General features: G+C 39.7%; 1 protein-coding gene across 1 annotated transcript; it reads right to left on the minus strand.

Moving 5' to 3' along the window:
* Positions 1-1,886: 1,886 nt before the first annotated feature.
* LOC135463306 (uncharacterized) lies at positions 1,887-11,845 on the minus strand. Its single transcript, XM_064740567.1, has 2 exons — positions 10,781-11,845; positions 1,887-2,952 (listed from the first exon to the last, which is right to left on the minus strand). Exons 1-2 carry the CDS (start codon positions 11,794-11,796, stop codon positions 1,887-1,889), a joined length of 2,082 nt encoding a protein of 693 aa, XP_064596637.1. The 5' UTR covers positions 11,797-11,845.

The following is an 11,845-nucleotide window of genomic DNA, read 5'->3' on the forward strand; positions in this document are numbered from 1 at the left end:
GTCTGCCTGCAACCTGCGGATGGTCTTGGGCTTCCCCCGGGCTCTGCCAGGTTCCACCCACCATAATACTGGCCACCGCCGTCGTATAAGCGAAATATTCTTGAGTACGGTGTAAATCACCAATCAAATAAATAAATAAATAAATAAATAAATAAATCCAAAATAAATTAGACAATATACATATGTCATTAACGAGAAGAAATATTTACTAGTTTTTGTGTCTATTCGTACATATTACAGTACATATCTAAACATTCAATATCATGTTTGGTGAAAAAAAAATTAAATCGTTTTGTATTTTATTCAGAAATAAAAACAAAACGTGTTACAACAAAAACGTTTGAAGGGGACACGATTCATCCACAAGGAAGATTGCTAACACAGCCTGTTGTTATCTTATTATGTGTATAACAGAAAATATTTCCTTTGTTTGTAAGGGGTGGGTTTTCACACTCAGGTAGATGTCATTTTAGAAAGTGGATTAAGTAACAGTATTATCATTAACAGGATTACACTCTCTGAATAAAGCACAGATTCTAATGCTGAAATCTGGCTGAGACCACTTCTGGTTTCGAACCAGCGACCTCAGAGTCAGGCACCAAATCGCCAGCAATAGATATGAACCGTCTAGACCACTCGACCATCGACAAAATAGAAGGTAGTTGACCTGTAGACTTTATAGAGAACATGCATTGCCCCTCCGATGATCACAAATGACGTTACTCCCTTTGGTGAACATATCAGATAGTTACAGGTGTCATTTTAGAAAGTGGATTAAGCAACAGTATTATCGTTAATAGGGATTACACTTTCTGAATATAGAATATTACATATTCTGAATATAGCTTGTAATCCCTATTAACGATAATACTGTTAATATTTCATACTATCAAATAACATACGGCTTATGATACATTTGGGGTCCCGGTAACTAAAATATACTTCTCTTTTTAATCTCAATAACAAAAGGTATGTTGGCTCAATCCCAGTCGTGGACAGAAAATTATCGAGTTTTTTCTGCCTTAGGACCGAGTTCTTAGTTTTTGCGCTGACAAATCTCTTAATGTCTCGCGTTATCTAGCATCCATCGGACTGTCAAGTAATAGAGGAAACATATTTTCCCAATCCAACAATTTACACATAAATCCAATGAACCGTTTTGTTTGACTCTCTGCCACATGTCATGTGCTCAGACGAAGAATAATTCATAATCCTTGTAAATCTTAGCATTAAACAGCCGAGTTTCTGGTACATATGAAAATGAATATGAAAAAGGACGAAGCCAATTAGGTTTAAAGCAGGCTGGGAAATACTTAGTTATATAAACGTGGTAAAACGTAGTAAAACGTGGTATAGTAATGCCAAGCACACACGTTCTTCGGAAAAAGAGAATTTGAATGCCGCCCGTGTTAGGGTAACCGATATTCCGCATTTTGAGTATCGAGATCCGAAAATGCTACTTTTATCAACAAATGTTTATTGTTGTGGGCTGTGCTTTGTAAGACTTTCACGGCCGGATTTCTTCAGATTAGATGTAATATGCCAATGAAATGATCTTTCCTTATGAGTGCTTCTTTATGAATGATTTCAGCAAAAGTAACAGAAATACAAAATGCAGGCTTTATCCGTGGCCCTTTATTGCAACAAGCTATATAAACATGCACTAGAATTGTGTTTTGTATTACTGATGTTTAGATAGATCTAACGAATCTCTTCACTTTACCCGTGTATGTCAAATCATATCCTAATTTCTGTTGGTAGATTTCCACGTCGTCTGATATCTTAGATTTAAGAGCTAATGTGACGCAACTTAGTTGCTTTAAAAGTTAAGGTACACATTTGACTTGATGCTTTAATTAGGTCTTATACAAGACTTCCTCTGTTCTCTAACTCATACCAGCAGTTATATTCGGACATAGCCAGGGTTCAAAGGTTGCTACGTCGACGACGTCGATCGGCCGACGAACCCACTGCAGAAGTTGTTGATAACTGACGAAGTACGCATTGCAGATCCTGAGCACTGCCTCTATGAACTCTTCCACAGCTTCAAGCCTGTACTCCGCCTGAAAGAAAAACGAGGAATGCAAGTTTATGTACATCGGTTCTTTGTTGTTGTTGTAGTTCCGCACAAAATTCTTCAGCAAAATGTCCAAGGTTTCTTCCTTCGTCTTCGGCGGTGAGAAACAGCTATCGAGGTAAGTACACGGAAACCTGTCGTTCATGTCCGCCAGGGGCACAACCGGAATTTCCCAGAAGTCCGGCACAGGGTTCCGAGGGCAGGGTGGAATCTGACAGCGGAGATGGAAGCCGTAATCAAGTGAAAATGGCCACTGTTGGCTGGCTCGACCAGAAGTACCGGAAACGAGAATACTAGCGTCGTACTCGTATCCCAGCTCAGTTAGCACTTCGAACGACATGTCTCCCCCTAGCTGGAGGAAAGGGGAACGCCAGCCGGAGATGTTCCGCAGTGGAATCCCGGCCAAAGCTGATATCAACCGCCTGGACTGTCCGGCCTCGAATAGCATGTCGTCCTTCGAAATTGTCTTCCAAAAGAGCGTGGGTGTGCGATGAGTGACGCTATGCGCGGCGATTTCCATGCCTCGGTCGTACAGTGACCGAACCATCGTGTAGTCTGTGAAATTGTGAGACACGAACAGAGTCATAGAAACCGGGCAGCCATTCGGATTTTTCAGTGTGGAAGGAAAGAGTCTGTTATATATGTCAATGTTCTGTGTATTGACAGCGTCGTCAAAGCCGAAGACAACAATCTGAGGAATGTCCACAGGATCCAGACTCCCAGGGGTAACAGGGATACTGTGAGCATTCTGCTTAGGGCAAAAACAGTCCGGGAGAACACAGTTCACATCATTTTCACAGGTTTCCTGGGTCTTACTTCTAACGACTAACAACATCAGCATGGCAATAGCCACAACCTGGACCATTCCCCAGTTTCTCACCGCAAACATTATTCTCGCATCCATTGCTCACCACAGAAACAGTCACCGCCGCCTGTGAAAGAGCTCGAGATCCACCTGCTTTTATATCGAAACGAAAAGGGACTCCCCTAGGAATTCTAACCTTTTTTTAATATTCCGTCCTCACATACACATATTTTTAAACTAATTAAACGAGACATGAAGTCCCTGAAGGAAAATAGACCCAAAACCATTTTTAGACATTGTATTCTGTCACCTGTAATATCACAATATGCTAATGAGACGTACCACGGAACCACTTGAAACAAGCGAAGTACATGACCCTAGGCACAAACTCATGACACAATTCATTATGGTGGGAATAAACATGTATACATGTGCGCAGCGACGAGTGAAATAAAAATACTGAAAGACTTGTAAAATGATTTGAGGAAATTTCAAAACGAGCGTGGGCATAGAAACCCAAACTATTTGTCCTGGTCCCTGGTTGGCTGGGCGGAAAAACATATATGATAACAACAAAAAAAATTGCCCCACATTTTGGGATACCGCATTGTAAGGTTACATTTGTTTCGTTTGCACATGAAGAATAATACGGGTTGCTGTCGTTTTTCAGATTTCCATTAGTGAAGAACATACAGGTAGAATATAGACCTGAATAGATTTGACACAGAACAATTGTGGAACTACTGAGATGCATTTATGTGTGCTGTGTACGTATACTGGTAGAATAAAACAATACTAGTTATGTGCATATAACCGTTATCTCTAAATGATAAGAACTCTTTTACATACAAATCATGAGCAAAATTCTCTGTGTTAACAGTTAAGAACCCATTTTTCAAGTCTTATTACATGGAGGAATGGTTATGGCAATGTTGCAGCCTTAACGTGAGGACAGTAGTTGAGCTGGGAAATATATTTTATTAATTAATATATACCTGAATGATAACATCAGTTCTTAATTTAGTTGCAGTTTGTACAGGAATGACGGATTTGAAGCTCTATTTATACACTACATGTAGTTGATAAAATGACTTTGCATCTAAATGAATGAAGTGAAGAAGACTTCAAGGCTGATGGTCACGTGTATAGTTTTGAAGAATGTCGAAAAAGCAAAAACACTTGCAGTAGAAAATACATTTCCATAATGTATAAACGATATAATGTAATAATTGCCTACACCCTTTTGGCACACATTTAGGGTACCAAGGCACCTTTTAGTCGGTTATTAATTCACATAAGGGTGAAGATGTAAGTACATTATTTATTCGCTTGACAATTAAACTTTTAACCTTTACCCACGCTGTGTACACATTTTGCCTTAGGAGGAACCCGCGGCCTCTTAAACTGTGACTTTACACAATGACTTTTGTCGGTCTAATTCAGGCTTCTTGGGATGGGATACATTGTGTTTGATATACTATATAATACAGGTATAGTGGCAGGCACATGTATAGCAGATGGATATAGTGGGCTAGGGAAGATAATATGATAAATAGGGTGACCTCGCACATATATATTTCTTTCATTTTCTTTCAATGATCTTTAACACCGCGATGACAAATTTTTGCGCTAATACCAAGGTGGTAGTCTGTCAGCAACCTATGAATCTTAGTGGCTTTCCCCGGTTTCCTCTCACCATAATCGCCTTAAATGTGAAATATTCTTCAGTACAACGTAAAACACAAATCAAATAAATACATAAATAAATATAACACGACGGTCAGTGCATTTGAAGGAGAAAATTGGAGAACCGTGGGTAATACCAGTGACCTTTGCCAAGCTGCTGACAATCTTTCCCACGTGTGGGTTACAAATATGTACATCATACTGGTGGAAGACTATAGTCTGTTTCTTTTTGAGAGTCGCCTATATTCAGCTGTCTGCAAAATCAATCATACTCGCTAAAAAAATTACCTTCAGTCAGTGACACATAACATCACAAACTTTATACATGGATATATTTGAAGTTCATATGCTAGCTAGGAAAATGAAGTTAGAACACCTTTTCTAATTCATAATGTTAAAGTCCATAAACTCGCTTTCGACGGCGAGAATCCATTGCCGCGGGTAATGTTATAATTTTTAAAAACTAGTACATGCCAGGTAATGAGCGGAGTTCAACTTGTTTTGAAGGAGTTGACACCTGTTACCTGAACTACTGTCGATCTACTGCCATGTCTGAAATCGTTCTCACGTTTTAATATAATATAACCTTAATAAAGGAATTTTACTTTATCTCTTTCTTATACATGACCTCACAGTAGTTTAGTTTTAGAGATAGATATTAGGAAATTAAAGCGATCTAATTATTCTCAGAGACAGTAATGTAGGGTGTGTTATTGCATGGAGTTTGTTCTAGGCACTTGCTGGTGCAGCTGTTGTAAAACAAATTACTCTCCACGCCCATTGTCCAGCAAGTTGTTTTTGAATAATTATGACGTCACCCGAGGCAATGAGTTCTTGGTATCGGAACAAAGCTTATGGAGTTTAGCATTATGAATTGGAAAAAGCATTACAACTTAGTAATAACACTGATACATTCAATGTATCAATGTGTAGAGCTTGGGTTGTTGCGTGACACTACCTAAAGGTAATTTTGATAGCGAATATGATTGATTTTACAGATAGCTGAATATAGGCGACTGGCTAAAAGAAACGGACTATAGTACTCTTCTACAAGCAGTATACTGTATGCGAGAGCCTTCTTTGTCTTGTGTATAGAATTTCTCGTGAGAATGCGATCGAACCTTTGCATTTATACGAGGTGGACATGTCTATGGGAAGATAAAGAGAGTACCCATTTCTAGATACCTGACAAATCTTCTGAATATTAGCTACAGCTCATCTATCAATGACTGGTTACGCGTCTACGACCTAATTAGTCAAGGACTAATCAGCTTCCGCAAGAGAACACTTTTTAAACACATAGCTTCTAACAATCCATGCAGCCTATAGCTCACCACAATGCATGGTGCCTATAGCTTACAACTCATACCGCTTATACTTACAGCGATTCATGCCGCCTACAACTTACCACAATTCCTGATACCTATAGCTTACAACTCATGCCGCCTATAGCTTACAGCGATTCATGCCGCTTACAGCTTACCACAATTTATGATGCCTTTATCTTACAACTCATGCCGCCTATAGCTTACAGCGATTTATGCCGCCTATAGCTTACGACAATTCTTGATGCCCGTAGCTTACAATTCATACCGCCTATAGCTTACAACGAGTTATGAAGCCTACGGCTTTCAATAATTCATGATGCCCATAGCTTACAATTCATGCCGGCTATAGCTTACAACATTTCACATCGCCTATAGCTTACAACATTTCACGTCGCCTATAGCTTACAACATTTCACGTCGCCTATAGCTCACAACAATTCACGTCGATTATGGCTTACCAGAATGCATAGCATTCAAAGCTTACAAAAGTTCATACCGCTTTTAGTTTACAACATTCCACGTCCTCTATTTCGGAAAAAATGCATGACCCATATTTTTCAACAACTCATTTCGCCTACTGATTTAACAAGGATTTGTGATGCCTATTTAACAATAATTCGTCTTGTCCAATCACAATAATATCTGTCGTCGGCTTAACAAAAAAAAAACAATATGTCGCCTATTTTACAACAATTCTTTTCGCCTATTTATTTAACCACAATCCATGCCGCCTATTACACAACAATTCATGTTGCTAATTTAACAAAAAGTCTATTTCTTAGCAATTTATGTTACATATTTATCATCAACGCATGTTTACTTAATTATACACACTTTGTGCATGTGTTTCCGATTTCCATTAAAGCAGGAGGAAGTGGTAATGACACCACGTAAAATTCATTCTTAATTCCGCCTCTTCATATCCGTGTTTGTGTGATTAAGTGCTTCATGCGAAGCGATGTTTTAACATCCGTAGTGTCTGTAAATATAGTTGTCCCATAGAGAGAAATTTTTACGTATATCTATAGTCCATAATAAGCGTAGACTACATAATAGAGAGAACGTAAAGCAGAAAAAACGATAAAACGGGGTAATCAAGTACGTTCAGTATGGGGCATAAAGCCTTTCATACAATCAAAACAATTGCTGTGGTATTTGCTGAGTGAAAAAAAATTTAATATTCTTTTTTCTGATGCTGACTTTTTTGTACATTTTCATTCTCTATGACCACGTCTGGTGCAGTGGCTTGAATCTATTCGTCAGACATTCGTAAGCCAGCCGTGAAGGAAAATGATCGTTTCTAATTTATGATCACAATTTCCAAAGCAACGTTCCACACAAATCACCCGTTTCACACAAGCCTCCCCTTCCACGCAAACCACCCATTCCACACAAATCACCCGTTCCACAAAAATCACCAGTTTCACACAAGCCACCCGTTCCACACAAATCACCCGTTCCACACAAATCACCCGTTTCACACAAGCTACCCGTTCCACACAAACCACCCGTTCCACACATACCACTCGTTCCACACAAATCACCCGTTCCACACAAGCCTCCCGTTCCACGCAAACCACCCGTACCGCACAAATCACCCGTTCCACACAAGCCACCCGTTCCACACAAATCACCCGTACCACGCAAACCACCCCTTCCACATAAATCACCCGTTCCACACAAGCCACCTGTTCCACACAAATCACACGTTCCACACAAATCATCCGTTCCACACAAGAACTGAGCATGTAAGCAAGAGATTAGGACGGATTGGTGCCACCAGAATCATTCAACATGTTTTGGTGAGGAAAAGACACAAGGAGTGTCCCAGGTGAATCAAATCAATATCCAAATCGTTCGTCATTAACTTACCAAAGGTCGGTAGTTTATTACTTCGCTCCGGCTTTCTCTACAAATACAACTAACCGCCATGGTTTTAGTGAAAAAATCTGGATTATTGCATTAAAGGACAATCAAACAAAATACTTAACTAACAAATCCACGAAAGACCGAACGTGAGAGCTTTACTAACGATGTCGACTGTTTATTGGCAACTGGTCTTTAAGAACAACTGAGAGAGGAAATCTCGAGGGCATGTGAACACGAGCGTGTCTCACATCTTACATGATTACACGCATAACTCTTGTGTAGGCTGTAATAAAGCGTACACAGTAGCCTAAAGCTCTGTATACACGAGAGCTTAAAACCCAACTCAACTCAACTTAACGCGACTGTTGCGTCATGTCCTAAGCGCTCGTGTAGGCGAAATAAAGAAGCGACTCAACTGGAGTTGTAATTCCAATCGTTTCTCAACGTGAAAATCTCGCTCACAAGCGTTATTTCACGACCACAAGCCATCACCCAGACATCCATCCCTCCTTAAATCACTTAAATCTACCCTCACCCCGAAAACCCGTCTCAGCATACCGAAAATGACACATCAACGAGCACTTGGTTGTCCTCTTATGTATGATAACCCGCCAACCAGGAAATACTACGGTTGACAGTTTTATTGTCTTCGGTACAGTCTGACTCTAAAGCAGCAGACTGAGACTAATGATGTTTCCGTCGGGCAGAGAACACATTCCCTTAGGTCTTCACCTAGTTCTGTATTAAACTTGTCACATGCGGCCCTCGCCATGTGGGTATCTTGTTTTCGTTATCTTTGAACATACCACGGAAACAATCCTTGCGAATGACTCTTGTCTTAGCCAATCCTCTGGCTGTCGAATAACCAATAAGAGTCTCGGCTACTCTGGCCTTAACTGCTAATATACGTCTATTTATTTATTTATTGATTTGATTTGATTTGATTTTGTTGGTGGGGCCTCCGTGGCTCGCGTATGACCCAGGAGCCTCTCACCCATGCGGTTGCCGAGAGTTCAAATCCAGCTCATGCTGGCTTCCTCTCCGGCCGTAAGTCGGAAGGTCTTCAGCAACCTGCGGACGGTCATGGGTTTCCTCCGGGCTTCGCCGTATAAGTGAAATATTCTTGATGTACGGCGTAAAACACCAATCAAATGAATAAATAAATATTTGATATAAGTGTTAGGCAGTGTATGAGTGTATGAGGAAATCGGGCGAAACTCACGCAAATTGCTGGCAGATCTTCCCACGGAGAAACCGAAGATCAAATCAGTACGAGCCGGATATGAAGAAGTGGATGTCAACAAAACACGAATTGGGCTGGGTAACAGTTTTGACTAATTAGCATAATTAAGTAAACAAACATCTAGAGTGAGCCATTGATTAATGAAGCCCGTACAAGTACAGTGGCAGAAATACAGAATTTGGGGCGTAAAAATTAGTGTGGTGCGTTATACAAATGAACAATCTCACAACATAAATGTTACTTCTTACATTTGTATCAGTTTTGTCATTTATGCCTATCTTCGCTGTTGGACCTCAGACCAGTAAGGTCGTAGACTCGAATCCAGATTGTGGTAATTTGGCGGCAATTTTAGGTCTAGAGGATTCGGGTACCTGTCGAATGGTTGTGTTGTTTTCTGGAGCCTCCAATTGCTTACTTCTAGTAAAAGTAATGTCATGATTTTATAAGTAAACAATTGTTGAGCAAGTTATTAGATAAGTTTATCACTCATTGGCAGATACTTTTGCTGCTGGGGCCTGGTTTACGAAGCATTCGCAAATTGCTGCTGGCTTAACTTCCATGGCATCAGATAGTGAATAGAATTTACGTCACCACGGTAAATTACCTTCATGTTCCGTCAGCTTTATAAATACCACCCATCACCACCACCAGATTCTCAAATTTTACACATGAAGTCTGCATTACATATCAAACCTTTTAATCATTTTTCTTTCTTGTATATAATTTAATCAAGTAACAAAGATATATTAAAGAATGCTGGAATACTGTGCAATATAAGAAATTATATCCATAAAACATATATATCTTCATTATTTTCACAAAGGAAATACGTCACTAATGTCATCAATGGTACACTATAGTCTATATTTGAAACTCTTCAGTCATATTTTTTTTACAAAGATCTATTCTATATGTCATATACTATTAATGGTAACAATGTAATCTTTGTCGTGAGACATTTCTAAAATCTTGCTAGTCCTTTGTGTGAATGTGCCAATAGTTTTAAGAGACCAATATTTGGTAACCACGAAAGATAAGACGTGCACGTGATCTGTCTATAACTTTAATTTAATTAAATTTCTTAGTTTAATTCCAGACGATAGCTTACAGTTGACAGTAGTCTGTCGAAGAGTGTGACATTTCTGTTTTCGATAACATGGCACAGATTCGATTTTAATTTGATGAATGAAAATTTAAATCACAGAAATAAACATAAATTCTCGAGAATATTATAGATAGGCGTAAATTAGAACTCCACCTGAATACTCATAATTCTAAAATCATATATGAAAAATAAGATTTATTTGTTTAGATTAATATTTAGCCGGAGCAAATATTTCACCATGATATTTAACTTATGTAACAGTTGTCAAAGGCTGAAAACGACTTAATTAGTTGACACGATTTAATTAGTTCATTAAAATAATACCATAAAGAAAGGGATAGAGACGATAAGTATTTACACATAATTCTGTGATTATATATTTGTGAACGAAACCTTAATACAGTATTTATTGTACCGCTATATATTAATCCGTTATTTAACTTTTATGTGAGGCCCTCTGGGATACAACTGTTGTATTCATCATAAGAGTACAGCATGCAACAACAACGCTATTCCATTTGCCCTGAGTGATAATCAATATTTCACAAGTGATAGGTGCGGATTTCAAACATTCAACATTCTAATACTGATTTTAAAAAAAACTGCATATCAATACTGATAAAACAAACGATTGTTCCTTATATACTGAAACCTTACTCAAATTCACGGGCTGCAGTGCCAAGGCTCAAAGGAGGCAATTTCGGTAAGCTTAGTCGGATTACGCACCCATTCCAACATTTTGTGAAAACTGACGATATAGACATCATCGTTCTCCAAAATAGTCTGCATAAATTCGTCCATTGCATCCAATTTGAAATCAGCTGAAAACCAGGCAGCATGCATGTTGATGTAAAGCGGAAATCGACGGCCGTTGTAGTTCGCAACGAAATTTTTCATAAGAATCTCCAGGGCTTCTGCCTTGTTTGTCGGCTGGTAGTAGCATCCATCGATGTAACTGCACGGGTAAATACCTTCTCGATCGCTGATTGGTACAACTGGGACTTCCCAGAATCCCTTGTGTGAGTTCTGGGGACATGGCTGGGTGACGCAAGCGGGGATGAAACCAAAGTCCAGAGTAAACGGCCATTGTTGGTGAGTATTTCCGGTTATTCCATATGTCAGCAGACTAACATCGTACTCGTACCCTGCCTCTTGGAGAACCTCGAACGACAGGTCTCCACCTGGCTGAAGGAAAGGAAATCTCCAGCCGCGGATGTCTTCTTCGGGGATTCCGGCTCTAGTTGATATTAGCCTCTTTGATTCCTTTGATTCGAATAACATGTCGTCTCTGGAAATGTTTCTCCAAAATTCAGTGGGTGTCCTGTGGGTGACACTGTGGGAGGCTATCTCCATCCCCCGCAGGTACAGATTTCTCACCAGCCCATAGTCGGTGTAATCGTGACTGATGAACAGGCTCATGGTGATCGGACAGCCATTCGGGTTCTTTCGACTCTCCGGAAATAACTGTTCGTAAAACGGGTAGTTAACGACGGTGACGGCGTCATCAAAACCGAAGGCAACTATCTGTGGAATCTCGTGACCTTCAATATCGCCTGGGACCACCTCAGCACAGAAACATTCTGGAAGAGAGCAATTGTTTCCTTGGATACATTTGCTGTTGTCGAATGGCAACGCACGGGCAGTGGCCAAAAGACAGACAAGGTAGACGGGAGCACCCCACATGATTTAGGTCAGCGTACAATAACGACTTCTGACAAAACACAGCTGTAAT

This window comes from Liolophura sinensis, chromosome 3, assembly GCF_032854445.1.
Source record: "Liolophura sinensis isolate JHLJ2023 chromosome 3, CUHK_Ljap_v2, whole genome shotgun sequence".
NCBI lineage: Eukaryota > Metazoa > Mollusca > Polyplacophora > Chitonida > Chitonidae > Liolophura > Liolophura sinensis.